This window comes from Gymnoscopelus microlampas (assembly GCF_963454915.1).
Source record: "Gymnoscopelus microlampas genome assembly, chromosome: 8".
NCBI lineage: Eukaryota > Metazoa > Chordata > Actinopteri > Myctophiformes > Myctophidae > Gymnoscopelus > Gymnoscopelus microlampas.
Window position 1 is genome coordinate 48,809,865 of NC_139945.1, and position 25,228 is coordinate 48,835,092.

Below are 25,228 nucleotides of genomic sequence, written 5' to 3' on the forward strand. Positions count from 1 at the left end.
GAGGCGATTACTGTGATGTGTGAGCATTTTCTTTTATTGGAATGAATATCATAATATTCATAATCCTATCTCATGAATATTGCATGCCGTACAAATCATATAGTGTTCACAATGGTTTTGGAAGTCATTGGCAAGTTTTTTTCTAATAGCTTCAGATTGACCATTATTATAGTGGAACCAAATGAGGAGCATAATTGCAAGTTTTATCCCATCTGCCAGGAGAGGAGGGGGGCTTAATTAAGTGCTTTAAAAATTACAGATTCAATCCTTCCTTTTGTACATTTTCAACTACATTAGTTTTTATAATTACTGGATTGCTTCACTTACTGTTCCTTGCGTGTGATCACTAATGTCACCAGAATTCTGGTCCACGGTGTCATAATTACACATTAATTAACATAATTACCTCGTGTTGGGTATTGTAATCACTCCTGTTTGTGTGACTGTGATCAAAATGACTGATGACCGCCCCAAAGAGACAAACAACCTTTTGCGTGAAAAGGTCAAAGGTCACAATCAAGGCCAAGGTCAAAATGGGGAATGAAATTGGCAGATTTTCATTTAACTTAACTTTTTGGGTTGAAAGGTCAGGGTTTGCATCCCCCAGATGCATTAATTGAGTTATGGTTTTAAATACTCACAAAAAAGTAAAATTGTTATCTCCCAAAAAGTCCCATTACATACAGCATTGAATTATGCTTGTCTTTCTCTCCATTAGCAGGACTGAATCTCATATCGGAGGATGTTGTAATTTAGCAGTTTGAAAAAGGATCTAATATAGGCTTACTTTCTTGAACACACTTATACCGTGTGTGTGTGTGTGTGTGTGTGTGTGTGTGTGTGTGTGTGTGTGTGTGTGTGTGTGTGTGTGTGTGTGTGTGTGTGTGTGTGTGTGTGTGTGTGTGTGTGTGTGTGTGTGTGAAATAGCAAACAATGGAAGGCATGAACATGTTTATTTATCAGGTGTGCAAAGAAAAATAGCAAGTACTAAGTAAGTAAATACTAAGTACTCAAAATGTTAGCACAAAATAAAGGGATAATGCACATCCGTATGGAACACCATGTGTTATCTTTGATTTATACATTGGTTGGCTATTTTCACCGGCTCGCAAGTATAAATCACCCTTTAGAAGACATTCCTCCTCATCAATGAGAGTTCATCATCTAAAGGTGAGTTTTTCCTTCATGTTTAACTTGCAGTGCAGATCCCCGCCCACTCAGGCTGTTATACATTTGCAGTCTTGTAAGGTTTTTTCCAAGTCCGTCGTTCGGGACTGGGATTTGTGTGCAGCTCTCTGTTCCTGTGCTCGATTTGGCTTAACGACGGTTCTTTAAGCTCCCATCTGGTTTTCCAGGGACCTCTTTGCTGTCTGTCCCTAGGAATAGCAGTGTGCACTGATGGGTTTGTAGCCAAGCACTGTGCGCTAACCGCTCTATTGTGGCTCAGTCTTTGGCTAACACTGTGGCCCATTTTCAGATGTATGCACTGTTTTATCACGCAACAGAATGACGGGGTTAGAATGAGAAGTTGGATGAGTGCTGCACGCGGCTGACTCATGAACATTATGGGTGGGCTATAGTGTGGCTTTCAGTTCGTTTAACGTTCCCACGGACGTGGCACACAACCATATCACTTTGCTTATATATATATATATATATATATATATATATATATATATATATTTGTTTACCTCTTGCAGATACAATACATAGCATACACACAACTTCAAACATCTGTCCCTGGCCTGTTTATATGATTAATATCTGTGTTTTCAGTTTTTTGTTTTTAACAAAACGCACTCTGTATGTCACTCTGTCAGCAAAACCTCATTTTTGGCACACTAAAATATTTTGGACTGAAAATAATTATTCTTGGTACACATTTTCATTACAGACGACTCGCTACAAAAGAACCTATCATCATATACAGTACTGTAATGGCACTTCATGTATTTTGTGGACATCATGGATTCAAGGCTTCAGAGTATTCAGGTAAACATACTGACCACTCTTTGCTATCTCATTATAACTAATATGGCTTTTGAGTGCAACTTGGCAAATATCATCATGGCTTTATTTCAAAAATCTCATTAAAGTAAACATTGAGTCCACACATGCTCAAATGCTCCCAAATAATCTTTATCCGTAATATTTATTTGAGCAAGTCTGCAGCCTTTTAGCTTTACTTTGTTGCTTTTTGCCCTGTCAATCACCTTGACACTTTGTGTGTGTCTGTGTGAGCTATCAAATAATCTGGACTAAAATAATCTAATTGTCAATGCTTAGCATTGCGCCTCAAAATTTGGTTTAAGGGACCTTGAATAAATTGCGACTTGCAGACTGAACAAAATGCATTTCTCCAGTGGTCCACATTAACTGTCAGTCCAATGGGTCCCTGCACTGCTTAGCCCCATCTGGTACTGATAGGATGCCTCCCTGATGGACATAGCACTTTGTGCAGGATAGGCTGAGAAATCTCGGTGGTGGGGCCTGAGAGGTGACCCAGGCTTCCTGTGGTACAACGACGGCTGACCTGCCCTGTCTCTGGAGCCTGGACCAGGTGGAGAGGAAGACGATGGTGGTATGACAGGCAGACCACACTGGACAGAAGCCGGGGCGTAGACCCCCAAGTCGGCCGGTGGCCGCGATGCCATGGACGGGGATGGGTGTGGCACCACAGACGTGACTGTGGCGCTGCTGGTGAAGTGAGCAGTGAAGGGCTGATAAGGGACGGCCTCTACTGTCTGAACGCTGTAGCGAGGATAAGGCTGCATTGAGGCCCACATGTTGCAATTCAGTGAAGGGGGATTCAGGTCGTCCGCATCGCCCGTCCCAGATCCGGAATCCGTCTCCATACCGCCAAACATACAAGCTTCTCTGGAGTTTATCGCCTCACTGCAGTACGGGTGAGACAACAGCGGCGGCTCGTAGGAGGGAGGCGACCGGAAGTAATGTTCATCTGAGACTGCGGGTGACGTCTCCAAATAAGGCCGTTTACATCCCAGCTCCAAGTGTCGGGTGTTATCTGAAAGGTAATGTAGTCAACCATATTATCTTTCAAAGGCCAAAGAAGACTTTACAGACTGTTTGTTTTATCACACCGAACGAAGGATTAAATAAGACACACCTCTGTGTTTGAACCGGTGATAAAGAAGCCCGGGGTCTCTGCTCTGAGGGAAGTGGTTGGAGAGCGGGTCTTGGGAGTCTGAGTTGGACAGAGGAACTCCAGTCTCGTACTGATAATGGGAAAGGACTTGCGGATGCCCCGTCAGAACTCCAGCTCCCAGCTTCCCCGCTAGGTGACTATGTGAGGAGAGGAGCCTTTGGCGGACCATGTTCTTAGAAATAACAGGATAATCTTTCCTGCTCATCAATAACGGCAACAACAACAACAACAAAGAAAAAGACACATGGAATTAGCTTGCCTAGTCACAGCTGTGGAACTTTCCCTTGGAAAACTCTGTGGAAAAGGTTCCTCAGTCAAATAACTATTAATTTAAAGGATTGCCAAATTTCTAGATATACTCTGTCAATTTCTGAGATTAACTGTGTTGATCCGGCTTAGGAAACGCAATTAACTGAAGATGGCGCCTTGATGTTTGATCCTATAATATACCGAATTCATTTCAAAGGCTTTGTTTTCGAGCCGTTTTGTGGACATGCTGTTAGTGGCAGGGAGATTTGCTGTGTTTTTTTAATGTCCAAGCAGCTCCATCACAATCTGTGGTGCTTTTGATTGGCTGTTTGTTGACAGACTTAGTGCCATTAATTGATCATTACTCTTACCAACAAAGACAATGGAGTTGAGATAGAAAAACTGTGGAGTAGTCCTCTAACTTCTAATGAATAGCATAGATTTGTTAACCTACCCCTGTAGTCTTGTGACACGTAGATCTCCCTCCTCGCTGCCTCGAAACCCTTTGGCAAAAGGATTGTTCTCAATCTTCAGCTGAGTGATCTAAGACAAATGACACATCATTCAAGCTTTCAGGTTGGCTGCTAAAACCCAAGCCATTGTTAAATGCAGTTGAGTTTGTTGTCATTAGGATTTAACTGTGTAAACTTTACGATTAATACAAGCATACTGATAACTTATTGATGTGTTTGTCTGAAGTGGAACTGCTTTTATTCTGCTACACTGATAGAGAGGAATAACTTTCCTAATAGTATAGTACATAATATTATGTACTGTAGATAATATTCTTTATGGTTTTCAATATTTTAGCATATATTTGATATTAATTTAACGCATACACACTATTTGGATATTCTAAGAAATTATTGTATAACACAAATACTTATTATCTCTTAGTTTTTATTACTAATGAAAGGTAATACTTTCACATTTAAACTAACACATTGTCAACCAAAACCAGGGCTTTCATATGTGAGTGATTTCATTTTTTTAGTGGTGTCTCTCTATGTAGGGTTTACCTTATGGTTCTGATAAGATGTTACAGAGATGAAGGCGGTCTCGTGAAACACGTGCGTGCAGTAAGCTGTGTTCTTGGAGCCAAAGGCATTGTTTTCATCTGCCTTCACTATGTGTAGCCTGGGCTGGTACTTGTGCATAGAGTTGAGGATGATCTGTAGAAGAGAGCATAAATATAACATGTTTCATTCAAAACCTGTCGGTGTTGATCGTGAATGAACCGCTAATGTAACCCTGGACATAAGGCCTACTTTCTCTCACTAAGTCTAGTTTATAGCTGTTGTGTAGATGCCAAATGCCCTGTCATTTCTGACTTGAATAGGCTCATGGTTTGAATGACTATTAGTTGCTCAGGTTTTCCGTAGCTGGCCTTTTTCTTTTTTTCCCCCTAATATTTGGTATGCTAATGGTACCTGGCTTGATGTAATCAAGGCTTCTTTCTTTCCCCACAGCCAAGTTATGTAGTTGGAGAAGGAATGTTTCTATTTGAAGAACTCATAATTAGTCTCGCATTTAAACTGGTGTTACCTGTAGGATTGCAGCTTTCAGTTGAGTGTGTTTGAACATTGAGAGTTAGAAGTTTAAAACTTTTGTCAGTGGAACTTTGTGTGGAGTGTAACACACTGGTTTATTCTAACTTTCTTAGCATACGGTCATGTATAGCTGCACTTAATTCAGTGCCGGACATTCAGTACACTTAGTTGACCAGGGTCTCTATCCTTGGCACCCTCCTTTTTCCCTCTACACCAAATCTCTTTGCAGAAATGTAGCCGATCTACAAGCTCACGACATGTCACAACGGTCTTGCAGATCAGCTATTTTCGCCATAATATGTTCGCCTGTCATGACATGCCCGGAATAGGGACGCCATAGGGTTCAAGAGGTTAACGATTTAGCTCGGTATCCCTCTCAGCCTCTTGTCTCCGTCACACTTGACTTGGAATCAGAGTGTGGCGTCTCCCTGGACCAGTCAGCATGTGTTGCGTGCGCTCACTGTTTGTGTTGCCTGGGAGGAGGTAGGTCAGCTCAGTTCGGTGGCACCATCCTGCTCAGTGCAGCCGAGTCGCGCGCTCAGCCAAGCGTTAGCGGCACTGAGGCAGGGTCATTGCTGGACCAGCTCTGTCAGGGAGGATGAGCATCAAGCTCGGCAAGGCTGCTAGCGAGCCTTGAAAGGGCCCGGCCCTCCTGGGGGCTTCCAAAGAGAGGTGAAGGCTAAACAGGGCACAGGGGGCTAGGCTCAGGTTGAACCCTGAACGGCCCGACACTCACATGCTACGGTTGCACAGGCAGGCTGGAGACGGAGAGATAAGCCCATTGGCTGGTTCACCGGAGGCTCTCCTGTGACCTTTGTCTGTTCTGCTGTCTGGCTGATGTCTGCGGGCAAAGTTCTGTGGCTGTCTGGTTACATTGATCAGGGCTGCCAGCCTCGGATCAATTAAGAATTGATGCTTTGATCTGCCTTTTCCTTTCATTCAACAGGCATTTGGACACAAATCACTGTTCATGGGCACTTGTAGGGATGTGTGGATTGAACATTATCTTAAGCGCCCTGCACACCAAACTTTGTTGTCCTAACTACTACGTACAGACTGAAGTTGGTAGATCAGTCAGGTGAGAGGTGCAGAGTCCCTCTTTGAAGAATAGGTTCATAGTAGATAGATACATTTGTTTGTTTGTTTTTATTGGGAATCTCTTTAGCTTAAACACGTTATTCTTCGAGGAGTCTTCTGCACTCCTAAGGAATACGCGACAGGTTGCTAGGATGAGTTTTCCTCACTTGCATAGAGATGTCAATGTTTCGGTCCATAAGACCTTCATCAGGTCCTGACTTTGTTCTCCAAATAAAGCTTCTTTCTGTGCAAGTGAGGAAGACAGTGTGTGGGAGTTATTTGTTTCCTTTGAGTCCTATATTAAAAACATACTTTAATACAAAAGATGAATATAAAGACACGCTGAAACATATCAATGACACAAGACACGTTAAGAAAAAAATCTAACAGACTGTGTTAAATTAAGATAAAACATTTTCAACAATTTACACAGCAAATAACAAATACTCATCTACAGTATATAATGAACAATATCCTTTGAATCATTACGATCAAATCAAAATAACATCAAGCCTAACTGTGTACATCCTACTTTTATGATTTTTACAACAGCAAAATTTATGTGTGGGTTCCGGCAAGCATATCTTAACAGTAGCCAGGGGGGGGGGGGGCTGCTCACTGATCTGTTTTTACTGCTGATGCTGGGCAGGTTCGTAGAGGAGATAAGAGGAAGAGAGTTGGGTCAAGATATGGAGAAAGAGGATCTGAGATTTCTCAAGTGAAACTACCTGTAATAATCTATGGATAGCTCAGTTTTGACACGTTATGACAAAACAAGACTTGTGTCTAATAATGTCATGGACTCCCTGTCCAAATTTTAGCTATCGGTATTAATGTACTACTGTATTTGTGCATACTGTGAATGAAGCCGCACAAATCCCAAGGTTGTTCTAAATGCTTTTTTTTAAATCTACTGTTTTGTTTTTATTTCCACCCCAATTTAGCCATTGCCAATTCCCCTCACATGTGTATAGTGCTTGCCAACGTGTCGTCACCACGGGGGGGGTGGCATAGCAGCTGCAGACATACTGGTGGGGGGCAATGTTAAGTCAGCCTGTTTATACCCCACAAAGATGTCCGCCGCTACCAAATGACACTTATTGACGCCCCCTTCAGGATTTTTGACACTCATTATAGGCCCTGTCACAGCCAACCCTTATTGCCTGGGCTAGGGAGAGGGTGTCTCCTCTGATAGACATGGAGTCACAACGCACTTCATTTCACCTGACAGTGAGGAGTTTCACTGGGAGGGTGTTAACGTATTCAACATGCTATCTCTCCCAGTTCCACTGCCATCTGAGCAGGCATCCCAACCAATCGCCGTCCACTGCAGGCTTCCCACCCGGCCAAGCCGGAGGTGCCGTGGAGGAATTGAACCCCAGTCTCCACAGTGATGGGCACAAACTTTACCCTTGCACCACGTGGACACCAAGGAGTAATACTGTTACATACAATAAAATTTGCAGCCATAGCATAGATTTGCTTAAACTTCAGCCTTCACAGTCCCAGAGAGCTGGGAGATTGGGACCAGGTCTTCATATGAAGTTCCATAGCCTCACACCTCATTGACACACAGACACACACACACACACACTGAGGTCCTGCCTTCTGTACTGTGTTTGATGTGAACTGGCGCTGCAAGGCTGCAGTGCTATGCGTTGTGTAGTGCTGCAAGGGTCGGGGGGTGAGGGGGGGTTCCCCATTCCCAACACACGTACTGGTATAGGCTGGGTGTAATCTGGGTTTAGCCTGGCCTCTAACTCGCTCTGTCCTCATTACTCGCCCTTATCACTGGCCAGGCGCTCAACTCAACCTGACAGTGGGCCCCGCCGCTGATCTGAGAGGCTATGAACCTAATGAGCCCGCCCACTGACAGGATGGCTTAAGACAAGCTATCCCAGAGTTCCCCTGGGGAGCGCTGGCTCGGTCATGCTCTTCCCTCTACGGCAAGCCTTCTTTCTCTCCCTCTCTCTCTTTTTTTGTCTCCGCCAGGCCGAAGACGTGGCAGAGATTATGTTTTTCACTCTGTCCGTCCGTCCGTGTGTCCGTCTGTCTGTCAACAGCTAATCTCCGGCACCGTTGGCCCGATTGCAGTGATACTGTGCACGCACACTCCCTGGGTGCCAGAGCAAGAATTTGCCATGCAAGAGGGTGACCCGACCCCTACTGATTTTGGTGAAGCCATGGCCTTTCCTATAGCACCGTCATTAGACCAAACCTTCCACACACAAAATGATAGTTTGTATACACCTGTTCTTTTGTTCATGCTAGGTTAGGTAAGTTGCATTGTATTAGGCTTAGTTTATTTTATTTGGTGGGCTGTGCCCGCCCTGAATTTAGCATTTACTTAAAAAAGGAAAAGTTACAAAATGACCATTGCACTGTAACATACTATGCTGGTCACATTTGAGAGAAAGGGCAAACAAAGGGTGCACTCATTTTATGTTATGCTTGGGTTTCCTCTAGGCGGGGCATAAAAACTTGCTGAGCACATTCAAGCTTCCCGAAGCATGATGAACTCTAGCCATTTCTGCGACCCCGTGGCCTTTCCTATAGCGACACCCTCAGGTCAAAATGTCAACCCTCATAATTGCAGGCTAAACCCTACAGTTTAGTGCCTTTCCTCTAACATGATACTAATATAATAAGGCCAAACGTTCCACTACCCCTCCCCCATTCTGGCACTAATAATAGTTTTAAAGATTACTACTTTAAATTTTTCGGCCTTACATGGGGCTCTGTTGAAAACACTTTGGTAAGGTTGAGTGTAAGTAACAGTACGGCCTCTAGGGGGGCGCTAGTAGGACTTTTAGACTCTTAGTCGTGTCCGTCACATAAAGCGGAGTGATATTTTACTGTAAACATTTTCAGTGCTGTTGTACTTTATATCAGCACATGTGGAATTCTTCCTGTTCAACCAAATTACTCTGCTGGAACTAACTTTATAAGCATTATTATGCATATTTACTGTGTATTTGTGTAGACCTATTATATCGTCGGTGTCCACCCGGGACCAGCTAACTCCATTTTCAGTTTTTTTTTTTTTTTTCATAAATTGACGCTATTGAACAGCCTTCACATCTGTGTAAAAAATCTAATCTAATCTAATCTAATCTTTGAACCAATGAAAAGTATTAAAAAGCGCCTCAGACGAAAACTCCCAACTCCATTGGATCCTCAAACTGTCCGTCAAAAACAAACAAGTCTCTCCTCTACACAGTGCTACAGCACAGCATTAGCAGTGCGCGGTGCGCAGTGAACGAGGAGGAACAACACGTAAACAGACTCCCCGTAGTATGTTAAAACTATGCAGTGTACCTGTTTATCAAACGGCACTGACGCTAATGTTATGAAAACAAGTAATTATATTTCTAAAATCTATGAAGTGTTTAATGAGGAGAGCATTGTGATAAGAAGAAAGACGTTCATAGCATTTCTGTCGCGCTAGTGTTCTACTACCTCTTAGCAGAAGTTATTGTAATATTTAAAGTCCTGTTTATTGTTGTAGGCCTATATAATAAGTGTCATGAAGCATCAGGGCATTAATTCACACGTTGTTGTGATGCATTGTGAGCTTGGAGATCCATTGTTAGCTTTTGGGAATCTGTACCCTTTTGAAACCTCTCTCAGCAGCGAGTGGAGCTACTGTTGTTTGGACACCTAACTCCATTTCAGCTTGATTTCTGCTCGTCTGAAACTTCTAACTCCACTCGCGCTGGGTAAAGTGTTGATTTACCCGCGATTTGGGTAAATTGTTGATAATATAATGACACATGCAAGTATCTCACAATATATACAGTCACTATACCAACTTTGACGAGGTAGTATTGCTTTGTTTTAAAAATATAAGGTTTTCTTCATTTTCTGAAAAACGTATATCTTGTTTTTTCGTTTCCTGAACAATGAGCGTTTTGGAGTTAACAGTTTCGGGCTGGACAGCAGAGATATGCATTAGACTGTTACTCACATGCCCAAAGGGGTCCAAGTGGTTGTTGGTAAGCTTGAGCTTTTGAAATGACACTAACTGCCTCATCCAGTGGGCCCCTGTAGCAGGGGAATCGGGGTGCACGTACAGCCTGCCTGGCATTGCTGGCTCTGCCTTGCCTGCTACCATCCTAAAGTCAAAGAGAGAGATTGGAGGGGGTTGAGAAAAACAAGGTAAGTCCAAACTTAGAAGTTCTTCTCAGCAACTGTTCTCTAGAGCAGTATTTCGCAAACATTTTCATATCATGGACCCCCAAATTGAAATGCATTTGCCCACGTATCCCCCATTTGAAAAGATGTTGTGCTAGGGATCCCATAAGAGAAGATCTTAAAATAGCAGATCTACAAGCTCACAACGTGTTGCATCGCGACACATTATGAGCTCGTAGATAGGCTTTTTTCGAATAGCCAAAAAATGTAATAGGGCTAAGTGTTTGAACTGTAACTCATCTTGCTGGGGACCCCCTGGAACCCCCTCAAGGACCCCACTTTGAGAACCACTGCTCTAGCACCAGTAACACCCATTCAGGTCAAGTAGCATCCATTAGTCAGGCACTTCCATCCTGGCATTCCTCTAACTACATGAAATGACTATGTATTCAATTGTTAGCAATGGCACCCCAAATGCCACAATGAAACTAATACCTGATAATAATGATTAATACATTTATTTGTGCAGCAATTTACAGCTTACGTAAAACAATAAAATACAAATAACATCAATTTAAGGACAATAATAGAATAAAACAAATGAGCAGAAAAATGCCTCTATTAAAGTTTAATAGAGGCAACTGTTTATTTTTTACTGTGCACCGTGCGCAGTAAAACATGTATAACTACCAAAACAGTTCAAATTTAACAAATGTTATGAAACATACAAGCTAAACAAAAGAAAGAAAGAACAATTAGTAAATGATAAGAAAAATATCTGTTATGGCAACCTGAACTCAGACATATTGTAATAAAACCTCCCAGCGGCTCTTACTCTCACGTGACTGGACTAAAGCTTAGTGACAGCCCTGGAATTGTCCCTCATACTGAACACATGTAGAATAATGATGCTGAGCGCTAGCAGCAGTTCCAGCCCTCACACTAACAACTCCTTTGGACTGGGAGGCCATTGCCTCTGCTGTAACATCACTGCTAATTATGCAGTCCAAAGTGTGGCTGAAGAACACCAGAACCCACACTGGCAATGAAAAGTCCAGGAATTTGAAATTCCACGCCATCCCACAAGATCAGCAACAACAAATGGCTGTAAAACAGCTTGCATCTCCTAGTCTGTGTTTCACTGCAGTTTTCCTGGCAAAACGTTGTTTTTTTGTCTGTCCATAGATACAGTCATTTAGTTATTTACAGTATGCAGTGCCAATGCTGATGACATATAAGTGGGTGTACCATGGCTGTGGTGGCATTACCCCCAGAGGGGGACAGTACAGTGGTCACAAACCAGCTATTGTTTAGAGTAGACCACTCGTTTCAAGGCCAGTATTCTCCTAGCAACAATCTACAAAAAATAAGACAATTTGAATATGCTCAAATGCTCTATTACAATGGGAGAAACACTTTATATAATTGCATTCTCATACAGCATAAATCTGCTCAGAATGGAGAGAAACTACATGCTGCCAGTAGCTTAAGGACACAGCCTCTGTCCAGAGATGTACAGTACTGTATTAAATGATTTCTGTCATTGCGATGAGCTCTGTCATTGAACTTTTTCATGAAAATACTGATGAAAAAGTTGCAAAGCAATTCATTTAGCCAACAAAATACAACATTTGGTCATGATGACTAGAGGCGCACTCCATTACCCCACTGACGAAGTACTGTCGGAGGGCTCGGTGCCATAGCAAAACTAAGGCACTTGCCCAGTGTTTCAAAACATGGCTTGTCACCCTTTCTCCACGTTCTCTATCGCCATTCATTATGTCGTTCAGTTTTATAGGAATGTGTAAAACGCGTATGAAAAAGGGGAAAAGTGGTTGAACACCGCAGACCTTTCAATTTGCACGTTATTTACAAGCTTTGCCAGAGACGCTGTCTTTCTGCTATAGCCAAACGGCTTGCAATGGCTCGTTTTCCTGGTGAGCAGGCAAAACAGTAGTGATTAAAGAGGCACTATCTCCTTTCATTAAACTCATCTCTTCACCCATGTCTAGACACTCCAACCACTTGTAACTGCGCCTCCAACAGCCTGGATGGATGGATTTCCCATGAGTACATCTGTTAACGTTACATTATGCAAATTGTAGTGAACAACCAATCCTGAGGGATCTGTTCATCCACAACTTCCTCTGACTCACCACTTGTTATCGCAGAACTTGTAGCGGTGGTCATCTGCTGGTACAATGTCTGTGAGGAGAATGTACTTGGTCTTAGGGTTCATTCCTGACACTTTGACCTTATAGCTCGGGAACATCCTCCTGTAGACAAACATGAGGAGAAAGGGATTATGGTTATAAAAAAAAAAGAAGCTATTATTTTCCTTCAAACTTAAAGAAGGTGATAAGAGAGATTTCTGCACACTTATATATTTGTTTCACTTAAAACAGGTGACATGTCCCCAGCAGAGTTGACCTCAGAGGTACAGCGGTTCACCTTTATTGACTTAAAGTTTTAGGGATAGGGGCTGATCGGGTCCTCACTGAATCTTTGCAACTTAACTCACTTTAAAACTGCAATCTGAAACTAATTAATGATTCATTTTAACCAACCTGTATGGCAGTGTATGTTAATACAATGTAACTACTGTACATCTGCAGTGGTTGCAGGTGGTTTCCCTACTTTTCCATTGAAGAATTTAGACCCTGGGTATTGGGTAGGTGACGTAGGTCCCAACGGATTGACAAGCAATACTGACTGGAGCTCAAAGCACAGTGTATCCTCTGCCCAAACGGGCTTTCTGTCGTAGCTGAGCAGTAGACGTTTCAGCACTCGTGTGGGAGACCAGGGTGTGAATTTCGGTTAGGACATAAAAGTTACGGGTTGCAGCTTTAAAGCATCTTCCGTACTTTTAACATCACTTTAAAGCTGTCTCCTTAATGTGCAACACCTGCATAACTTACACCAGGAGATTGTTTCATATTGAAAACAATGCGATGAAGCTTTCAGGATTATGTTATCCATGTTTTACCTTTTTTAAAGACAACTGAATTATTAGTTTTAACGTGTTGAAAGTGAATGAAAATCACTTATCTTTTCTCTACCCATGCACTGACAACCTTGGTAAGAAAGGATAAGTGAAGTGTGAGGACTGTTGTTGGAAAGTTGGAAAGAGTTCTAGTTGGGATAATCCTGTTGGCATCATCACAAACACTGCAGAGCGTGCAACAGAAATAACAAGAGTATTGGAAAAACATAAAGCATGTATAACTAGAAAGAGGCACTTGGTGGAGTGCAAATATCCACCAGGAGGCCCCCAATAATAACGTCAAACTGCGTTTCTCTCCCTCTCTCTATCTCTCTGTGTCTGGTGCAGGTACATCTTAGATGTGTGTACCATGTTGTCACATTCAGTATGTTGGTGTTAAGCATATGTGGGCTTTAACAACAAGGTGTCTCTCCCATGCTCGTGCATCTGTGCATGCATCAGGTGACTGTGTGTCTATCTATCTGTGTCTGGTGCACGTGCACGCATGTGCGTCATACGTTGCACGGGATATGTTGACACATTCAGTATGTTGGTGACTATCATTTGTGGGCTTTAACTTAAAGATGGGACTCTCCCATGACTGCGTTTGCGTATCCTCTCTGAGGGTCTCCGTCTATCTACATCCATCATAGGTGCACAGGAAAAAATGAAATTGACAATTAGTTTTTAGTTTTTCTCCAAATGTAGTTATGCTGATTCCTTGTGTACTCTAGTCCCTTGTCACTACTACCTCCTTAAGTTTGTCCTAAGAAGAGCACAGACAATCATGTGTCTCCTCCGACATGCATGTTGTCAAGGCCGCTTCTTTTCACCTGACAGTGAGGAGTTTCACCCGGAGGACGTAATGCATGCAGAGGTACATGCAATTCCTCCTTGTTCCAGACCCTACTGAACAGGCACCCTGGCCTGCCTGTAGGAGTAACAAGTGCAGCGACAGAGATCACCGTCCCCGCCCCAACTTCCCACCCGCGAACACGGCCATTTGTGATCGTATGGTTGCCGGTGGATTTGAACCCTAGCCTCTAGTCTCTGTGGTGTTGAGAGGCAACTTTACTCCTGCCCTACCCAAGCACCCAGTCTATCAACAATGAGTATACGGGTGGATATATGTACGGCCTGTCAACAGACCTTCAACAGTACTTAGGTACAATCTATCAACGGTCTATGAGTGAATCTAAGTACAGTCTCTCAACATGTCCTTAACATGCTATTGTTTTTATTACATAATGTGTTACCCCCAACACTGATCAGATCAGATTAGAGCAGTGACAGCAGATCAGCCATGTCTTTAAGGAATTGGGAGTCACAGAAGCCTGTAGAGATCACTATTGCAGGAGAGTTGAAATGGGCCATTCTTATAAACACAGGCACAATGTACAAGTCTCTTTATCTAAAGCAGATAGATCCACTTCCCAACAGCTTACTGTATATGACACACCTGCCACACTTTAACTTTCTGTGTTGCACTCTGTTTGCAAAAAATAAAGAATTGGGATATCTGGTACTAATTTACTCGCTCACAGGCATGCAGTATGCCGGAGAAGACAGATGCTTTTTATTTTTTATTTTTTGAGGGGCAATTTTTGCTTTGTATTAGGACCAGTAGTGTAGAGAAAACCAAGGTTAGAAAGAAGGGTGACGTGCGAGACATGACGGGAGTCTGATTCGCGACTCCCAAAGAACATGTGGTCCACGCACAGAGACAGAGATGCTTTGATAGTTTTTGAGTCATAAAAGAAAAAGAGTGTGGGACCTCACTGTCTTCCATCTGTTAAAGTGCCCAAGGATTGAAAGACAGAATATGCTAATATAGCAGACAAGCCCATAAAACATATGAATGACGCTACCTTCCATGACCCCCTCTCTGAAACCAAAAACGTTTTCATCTCCATCTGCGTCAAAGCAGAAGTTGCTGAGGGATTCTGCGCCCCTTATAAACCCCTAAGTGCTTTTTAATGGCGGGCCGGATCGGACAGCAGTTTAGACAGCTGACTCGCCATCGCTCTAGAGTCTCCAGTCAGAAAGTTTATCTGTTGATGTTTCCCATGGCAACATGTTCAAATAGTGGAGCGAGCACGCACACTCGTGACAGCCTCGCCTGCTCTCTGACAGGACGGTCCAGCATCAAGCCCCTCTTGGCTCAAACGCGCTACTCTAACTGCCGCAAAACGCCCATCAAAGGCTTGCGTTGCCTGACACCATGTGATCAAGTTACTGTAAATACTACCCCAAGTTAAGATAGACAGGGGAGGGGATTGGGGCAGGTAATTTAAATCTCTCTCCCAGGCTTCACATCCAATCCGGAGGAGAGATCAGTCCCGGTATCATCCTCTCTGAAAGCTGGGTTAATCTGGGAGGAACATTCAAAACAGACCTCTGCTCATCCCTGGCCCCCATGGCATCATCCAGCCAGAATGGAATTCTGTGTCAACACATCTAGTGGTCCCCACGTATCTACAGTATAATGTGACCCTCAGCTACCGAGGACGGTCTGCCATTGCTCCATTCCATACCATTCATTTCAACCATGAAAATCCCCCTCCCCCTCCCCCTCTCTCTCTCTCTCTCACACACACACACACACACACACACACACACACACACACACGCACATCCAGTGAAGCCAGATGTGCATTAATCAAGCAGCAGGAATTGCTGAGTCAAAATGCACCTTAGATGCATGGATACTATATGGATAGAATCTTATGTGCAGTAAAAATGGTTGTTGATGTGACTTACTGCCTGCATGAGACCTTCAAATAATCTCACTGTAGAAACCCAAACTTCTGCAGATATATTATTAAGCAGTTGTTTGCTTTTCTATTCATACAGGACAAGATGTGGATCAAACCGTGGTCGATGCGTTGTGTGGTTGATGTGTTATCTACTGACGCAACCGCCTGGTTGCTCTTGGCAGGTTCTGGCACACAAAGCTTTGGTATTAATAATTTGAGTGATGAGAGGATATAGGTCAGATATTAATGGACTATACTGTACAGCATATTGCACTACATGTATAATAGAATGCTGAAGTTTGATCTTGTTTGACCAGTGTGAGCTGATTTTAAGCCCTGCAACAATGTTGTAGAGTAGACGTAGTGACCTATGGTGTGGGGGATGTCGCTAGACTCGCTACAGTATGTCACAGACAGTGTTGCCTTATGTTAAAGGCTACATAGATGTACTGTCTTTATCTTATGAAGTTAACATTTCAAACAGAACAAATTATGGGAAGCTGCTGTTTCAAGACTGCAACTCAAGTCCAAGAACCACTCCGATAGGAGCAGGCTTGAGCCCTGTGAGGCACGCCTGATCAAGGTCTTAGCAGAGCGAATGTTATGGCCGCACTGTCAACCCAACGCCGTCCATGTTGCATACCGATAGGGTGGGAATCAATTATAATCATGAGTTTGGTTAAGGTTAGGCACTGTTAGTTTGACTACGGTTAGGCCATTAGCTTTAAGGTTAGGCTCTATTACTTGGGTTGGCTATTAGCTTTTGGTTAAGGTTATAATATGCACTGATAGTTTGGTTAAAGGTAGGGTATCAGTGATATTTTTTGGTTAAAACAGTTAAAATCACTATCTTTCCCGCTCGTTTTTAAACAGAAAATACATTTTCAGGTGGGGTTGCCAACTTCAATCAAGAGTACCCATTTATCAGATTTAATTTTATAGTGTTCCAGTTCTAATTTTGTCTGCTCATTTCTTGGTGTCATCACTTCCACATTCAATTGTTTATCCAGTACTCTGTGTGAGTTCTCTCTCCTGATTGGATACAATTGGTATCCCGTCCTGAAAATGAATTTTATGTTTACTAAAGAGCTGGAAAGACAGGGAGACTCCCGTTATTGAACAAACACTAAAAGAAATGAGTACTATCAGAAGATAAGAGCTATTTAACACTTATTTCAACAAAGACATTTTCACTTACCCTACCTTTAAGGTTATGGCCTGTTATTTTGGTTAAGGTTAGGACTGTTAGATTGGTTAAGGTTAGGCACTGTTAGTTTGGTTAAAGGGCGACTTCACCCATTTTCAATCTGTCTTCATATAATTGGTCCTCACTAATGCTCATGATAATAGAGCACTGAATTCTGATGTAATTTACTCATCCTACCTGGGTCGCGTTTTTTCCCCCGTTCTGAATTCCCATAGACGTGTTTAATATCGCGTCAAATAAGAACTGTGTTCCAAAAATAAACAAATGACCCCGGCGGTTTTGCTCTTATGGATATGAAGCATCAACTGACGGTGAGAAAACGCTAATGTTACTTCCGACGAATTAGTTAAATCTTCGCCAGAAACAGACTGTTTCAAATATAAGTGACTGACTATCATAAACGATACAGAGCCACCTCCCTGACAATATCGCCGAGACAGTTTGTTTATTTTTGGACCACAATTCTTATACGAGACGATTCTATGATGACCCAATGTTATTCTCCATAGCGAAATTACTTTACGAACCAGGGGATGAACGAGTGACGTCAGGACTTCTGTACTCTATATGGTACCATCTTGTCTACTCTGGTTGTGTCTCAGAGGAGGGCTGTAGACAGTTCAGAAACCCACCTACCAGTGACCTCATCGATGGGGAATCCAAGCAAATAGAAACTGCAGGCTTTCTATTCCTGGCAAGTTAGCATGTTATAATGGAAGCCATTATTTATAATCCATAATTTTCTTTTTTAATCTTGTTTGAAAAAAACAACTGCCTAACGATGATGTCACTGGTTCGGGTTTCTGAACTGTCCACAGCCCTCTTTTGAGACACACCAGAGTAGACAAAAATGGTACCATATTATCATGAGCATTAGTGAGGACCAATTATATGAAGATAGGTTGAAAATGGGCGAGGTCGTCCTTTAAGGTTAAGACATTTTAATTTAAGGTTAGACACTGCTGCGGAAACTCTGAAAAATCAACGTTGTTCTGCATAAACATTATGTCGCTTAATATTCATGTTCTGTGTGAATGTATTGATGTCACAAACAACAACAATATATCGCAAAAACACCCCTGTGTAAGGACATTTAGTTTGGTTAAAGTTGTGTACTGTCTGGTTATGTTTAGGCTCTGTTAGTTTGGTTACAGTTAAGAATTTGGCTGGGTGTCTTATCAGTTTAATGTGTCTGTGTGTGTGTGTGTGTGTGTGTGTGTGTGTGTGTGTGTGTGTGTGTGTGTGTGTGTGTGTGTGTGTGTGTGTGTGTGTGTGTGTGTGTGTGTGTGTGTGTGTGTGCGTGCGTGCGTGCGTGCGTGCGTGCGTGCGTGCGTGCCCGCGCGCAGACATGGACTGGTGGGCATGTGAGCATGACTCAGAAGTGTTTGTGTGAGTTAGGGGGAAGCATGAGAAATGGAGGTGGGGGAGTGTGTGTATGATATCACTGTCAGGGTGTGTGTGCGTTTCTGTGCCCAGCCAGCTGTTTCTCTTAACAGTCCCGCACGCTTTGGCTCTTCAGAGATCCATTCCCTCTCTGGGAATCTGCAGTGCTGAGGGGAGATCAAAAGGAGCGACGGGGGGGATGATGGAGCACTACGACCCCGCGAGGCGCTGACGATTGCGGGCGCGGGACTCCTCTTATCACCCCGTCCACTGCCGCTGCCCTGACGGGCTGTGTACAAAGAGGGAGAGTGAGGGAAGAGGCAACGCTGGGTGCTCTGCAGGAAGAGGATTACAGCCTGGACTGTGACACTCACAATAACAAGTCTTCCTGGTTCAGCTAGGTGTTCAGTTGACTGGACGAGCATCCGTCTTGAGACACGCTCAGGAGCTTGACTTGCCGGTCAAATGCTAGGACCATGATTTATGATCTTCCTCAGGGCTTTATGCCTTTGTCTGCAGCTGTCTTTTAGGCTATCTGTTTCAATTAGTTGAGCTGTAAAGCATGTGTACAGTAAGTATGTCACTTTCCGTAATGGCATGTGTACAGTATGTATGTCACGTTCCGTAATGGCGCAATACACTGTATCACCGTCAAATCACAACACAAGGCCATGAAACTATATTAGATCTCTAACTTGGTATCTGCAATTCGGCGGTCAAAGGTCAAGGTCGGAGATGATCCAAGCTGCTCAACTATGCACACCTCTGTTTGACCTGTATTTAACCCAGCTATAACTTTTGAGATTAAAAATCTCCTTTTCAAGGCAGATCTAGAACCTATATCACCTGCCGCACAAAGCCAGGGAAATTCATCATTTTCCTGGCACTAAACCCCTTAACCCTATAAAGTGAAGTGGCTCAATGGTTCACACTGTTGCCTCACAGGAAGAAGGTCCTGGGTTCCAACCAACTGTGGCCTTTCTATGTGGAGTTTGCAGTTTCATTTGTGTGCGTTCCCTCCCACACCAAAATACATGAACATACTGTAGCTGCCCACTGGGTGTTGAGACTTTTAGTAGTTTAAAATCTTTCGGAGATCAACGCCATTTCATTGTTCCGATCAATCAAATAGCTATAGCTTACAACTAGTTCAGTTTTTACATGATATTGTATGCCATGTAATTATTTGTCTGTGTTGTAGTGGTAGCAACAGTTGTTCGTAATCAAAGGATTATTGATTGGATTCTCACTAGGGGAACAGGATTTTGGTTACAGTATGTTAATTTTAGTTAAGGATCGGCACAGTTAATATGGTTAAGTTCAGGCATGGTTGTGATGTGGTTTAGAGTAAGGATGGGGATGGCATTCTGCCTGGAACTGGGTTGGAAATTACATACAGACGTTCTAAGGGAACCAAGGTGCCCCAACAATGTTTTCCAATAATTAATACTCCAATGAATTGTCCACTATGGGTTAAATAGAGAGACAAATTCCACCTATGTGTAAATGCAAAGGGAATAAAAGCTATTAATACAACACATAATAATGCAATACTAGTACTAATGGGGGGGGGGGGGACGGACAGAGTGCCAAGAGTCAAAGTGAGACAGAGAACATCAACGCAACATTTTAGGCAGATTGATTTTCTTTGCTTTGAATTAGATGGGAAAGTATTGAGATGCAGGATGCTGAAGACAGTGAGGGAGAGTGACGCGCAACTCAGGGCTCAGGCTGGAATCAAACCAGAGACCTTGTGATTATGTGGTTGAGACTATCTGGTCAACTACTGTTTTAGTTCAATGTTCTTGACTGCATTCCTTGACTGCTGTCTTAGTCAACAGCAACGGATCGTGGATCCAGTTTGTGCCGAATTCTGCTGCTATATGACAGGATCTGACTTTGATTACTTGACAGAACTTTCTCTCTTCTGCTGAGCCAGTGTCACAGTGTGGAGATATTTGGACCCTTGTTGCACAGGTTAAGCTTAACCCTCTATACTTTGTTGACCGGAGCCCCCCAGGGGTCTAATCTAGGCCCGCTCCTTTTTTCTCTTTACACCAAATCTCTTTGCTGAAACTTGCTCATCTAAAAGCTCACAATGTCTCACATGCTTGTAAATCTGCTATTTATTGCGTATTTTTGACCGAAGTTTGCATATTAAGACTTCCCCGGAATAGGGACGCTAGGGTTCATGTGGTTAATCACTGCAATATGATGAGCCCTTCACTGATGTACCAAACAGAAATCCACACTTCCACCTCTGCTTGTGAGCTCTGTGGTTAACCTATGCAACATACAGTAAGTGCCACTGCTTGTATAGAAGTGGAAATGTAACCCCACATTATTTGAAACCTAGTTTCAAGCCATAATTACAGATTGAATAGTTAATGGTCATGCATGCAAAGAGAGAATGTGCATGTATTTATTGTATTAATCATATTATGTATGTATACGTAAAGTATATTTTTACATAATGCAACACTTGTACTTCATATTGCTTATTTGATTTAACAGAGTGTACTTCTTAAGGAGGTTTCAGCTTGCCCTGTCACTCTGCTATGAGAGCATGGTGAGTATCTCCATACACTATTCATACCCTCAATGAATAATTCACTCTGGTCTCCATGTCATTATGTAGCGAGTTCATTTATAGAGTTGGCAATCCAGAACAATAGTACACAGTTTCTCTGTGACCTATACCAAACATAAACAGGGTCTCACTGCGAGCTTGACGGTACGGTAGGTCTGCCTGGTCAGGTTTTCCAGGGCAGCTGCGTACTGTAGCTAAAGCCCCTGCTCGGTCCTTCAAAGAGCTTTGAGGATTCAGAGACCACTTAATCAGCTGGACAAGGGAAAGCCCATCTCTCACGCTGATGCGGCATTAAAGAAAAAATGTGGTGACCTTTAAAATTTTTCTCTCTTTACTGGAGGCTAAAAAAAAAAGCCCCAGGAGGAATGAGAGGCGGAGGTGGGTTTGAAACGGCCTACTCATTCTCTGGTTAATGTCCAGAGGCCTCCCTATCTAATCCTCGGGTCGCATTAAATCTCAACGAAACGGAGCAGTCATTTGTGTTTTCAATTATGTATTCATGGGTACAGGAACTTCATGTCTCTTCCTGAGAGCAGAGGTTCTAACTGCCCTGTGTTACTATTAGCTGTCTAAACACATGTTCCTGCTGAGCTATGACACTCACATCGTGTGTTGAATCCCTAATTTTTATTTAACTTTTCCTGTCATTTTCCACAGAGATTGTAGTTGTGCAGTAGCACAACCAGTAGTATTTAATCAAGTAAGAATTATATCTCCCGTTTTCAAAATGATTGAAAACGGGAGATATTTATCTGGTCAAAATGTCGCCTACCTTAAAGGGATATATCTTTAATGCTGTTATTAACATGGGAGTGGACAGATATGCTTGCTTTATGCCAATGTATGTTTATGTATTACTGGAAATCAATGAACAACCCCAAACAATAACAGAACCCCTCAAATGGTACTGCATTAGCATATAACAGGCTGCAGCAGATAATCTGCTAAATTTAACATTACTTAACAATACGTCTGTGAGTATTCACACAATGTTGTCCACCTTTATGCGTATAAAGCTTCACTAAAACATCCATTTTCAAACCTTAACACTAAATGACCTCAAACAGGATTATGCAAAATAAAACGAAAAAATTAACTGCAGAGGATTTTGTAGCCTCCCTGTTACATTCCAATCTACTGTTAGCATTTAGCTCCCTTTTGAAAGTAGCAGAAGAAATAGATGGTAAATGTCCTAATGAGTTGTGGAGTTACAACAGTAATAATGACACATGTAACAATTTCTACAATGACCTTGGAAATCCACAACACATACCACCAGCAACACGATCACACATTTGATCTTGCTATGCCTAGCATTAGCAGCTATGCTGGCAAACTATGCTAGTTAGGTTATCGTGAGTAGGGTTCCCAACTAACCAAACTTTTAATAAGGGACACCGCAGGCTTCCCTTATTTTTCTTAAAAATATAAGAAAAAGATAAAATCTCACTGTATTTACAGGTATGTACAGTTTTAGTATATTATATGAACCCCAGCATCCATATTCGTGGGGACCATTAGCCAAAGAATGCATATTTGATAGATATTTTTGGTAAAGATATTCGGTGTATAGACTGTCCAAAAAAAGCTGTCCAAGTACAGGGACGACCCAGGTCCAGTTTACTACGTCTAGAGGGTTAAAGTGGTTCCAACCTGTATTATAGTATATGAGCTGTTTGAAAATTATGTCATTGATTGAATCCCAAAAATCAGGAACAAAGTGTGTCACTTATCAGTTCAATAAGTCTCTGTGTTTACGTACCACTGTGCATGATATTATACTGTATATGAATCAGTCACATTGAGGTTTGAAATTCATTGTATCAATATTACAATAATTCCTATGAACTACAGTGAAAAACTAACTCCTCTTCTAATGAATAATAATAATTGTTTAGTGAGGGATTAGATGTCTAATTCAATGCTTTTAAGTGTTGTTGGCTTCATGTATGTATGACAAGAGGTTATTCTTTTGACATATATTATATTTGTAGTCCATGCAGTATTGTTCCTTTTTGTTCTTTGAATACTTTATTAGTCAAAAATGTAAACAGCACAGAGGTACAGTAAAAAAAAACATGGGCTTAAAGGCCGGGGACTTGTTTCCATTGTGGTCCTATATATTCAATTAATCAACAATGTGTGTTGCAGTAGTATTAATGTTACCTTGTTGTATTAGTAGTGTTATTGTGTTGTAGTAGTACTAGTATCCCTGTGTTGTAGAGTTACTGTGCTGTAGTGTTAATACGTTGTACTCACCTGCCTGCTTTAGTAATGATCATCTCTGTTCCAGCTTCATGGAACTTCTTCCACAGTTCTCGCTCATGAAGAACCACCTTGATGTTCTCAATATTCTGGAAAAGAAGGTGAGAAAATGTCTGTTAAACTCCACACAAATCAAATCCCTCCAATGCACTGTGAAATGTTCTTAACACACCATCCCATAGGACTTTACAAAAAAGTAAGGCAATAATATTGTCATATTAACATCACTTAGCAATAACTTAACTATAAATAAACTAAATGATTCTATATTGATGCAATTGTTTATTTTGTTTGTAGCTTATGTTTGTTTAGTTCTGTTTAGTTAGTTAAATACACAGTATAGTTTCCAACAGACCAATGAAATAGCTTCAGTATATACAGTACATGAATAACAAACAAGGTTGAAAGACCCAAAGAAATGCATATTGGATACATATCCCTGCCAGTGCCCATAAGCAAGGTGTCTCAGAACTAGAGATGTTCCCTGGGTGCTGCTCAGTTGCTGTACACTGCTCCTAAAAGTTAAGGTGGGTCCAATTCAGAGGATGAATCTCCCCACAGGGATCAATAAAGTATAACTTAACTAACTCAAAAACACTAAAGTCTATATTCCCACTGCGGCCCTCTGTGAGCTGCTTTTGATTGATCTAAAGTGATGTATTGAATCCACAGTGTGGAGATCACTTCCTCATGTGCTTGTGCATTATTAGTTGTTGATTTTTAATATGAGGCACATTTGTTTACGATATGAAATGAGCTTTACAAATAAAATTGACTTGAGATGAAAAGACAATTACGTTGCGTCAAAGTTTACCATTTGAAAGCACTGTGTGAAGTAAATGTAATCATGCACTCTGGTCAGAAGTCAGATATTCTTAAGTCTGCTACAATCTTGATTAAACGGCTATTTCTGAGGACATTTCAAATACTTTAAGTCAACATTTCTTAAACTGAGACTTTGTATTGCTGATGCTGGTAATGGCTTAAACATTTCAAGTCAACCTTTGCAACAACAACAAAAAACAATGCTAGCTGTTTTTTTCACATTATGTTTTGATTTGTAGTCAAACTAATAAATAATTAGTAGATGCTACAGCTTAAATTATCACAGGCCTCTACAGTATGAAGCTAAATAGAAGAGGATAGATATCTGGAATCAAGAAACGCCCGAATGGTCACACTGTGAACTTCAGCTACCTGGTCGGTCTCGTTGCCACTGGAGATGCTGGGAGTTGTGGGCAGGCCCAGGTGTGGGGGATCAGCGGTGGCTTCTGAGACACCCCCAGCCTGGGCTCTGGTGGCACTGTCATCGGGCACAGCCGATGCCTTCTCTTGGAGCATCTCTGTAGGATTACAAGAAGTTCAAAGACCTATTAAGAAATGGTTGTAAATAAAAACACATTTAGTGCAGTCGATAAAATGCCCGTCGAGGTTGAATCACAAGGTTCTTGAGATTGATCCCGGGCACAGCCAACTCAGCATATGAGTAGCATGGTACTCAGCAATCCATCTCCCTGGGTTCTAACACATTGTAAAGGAGATACTCATTGCTCGGCTGATACTGACAATAAGCCACTCCGACCTACTTGCTTATCAACTAAATTATAAATAGCGATGTTATTGCCAATGTTAATGTTATTCTGATTTTTTTTTGCTTAGTAAAAAAGATGAATGGAAGTCTACAGACAGCATTCATCATTTTGCGTAGTGCGTGTTTTGGCTGACACACCTAGTTAATGGCTCCAGTATTACACAGCGTGTGGGGTGTTCTCCTCTCTTTTGGCCTGTGTAGACGCTGCTGCGAAAATATCTCCATACACTGCTCTGCATACTTCAACATTCCCACATGACACTTGTTGAGATAAAGA

The 25,228-nt window shown here is 42.1% G+C and overlaps 1 protein-coding gene across 1 annotated transcript; it reads right to left on the reverse strand.

Annotated features, from left to right (window-relative positions):
• Positions 1–2,372: 2,372 nt before the first annotated feature.
• Positions 2,373–24,701, reverse strand: tbx4 (T-box transcription factor 4; the record flags this gene model as incomplete). Its single annotated transcript, XM_084063880.1, has 8 exons — positions 2,373–3,025; positions 3,128–3,363; positions 3,870–3,958; positions 4,435–4,587; positions 10,010–10,157; positions 12,333–12,452; positions 23,355–23,449; positions 24,558–24,701. 8 exons carry the CDS (start codon positions 24,699–24,701, stop codon positions 2,373–2,375), a joined length of 1,638 nt encoding a protein of 545 aa, XP_083920006.1.
• Positions 24,702–25,228: the final 527 nt, after the last annotated feature.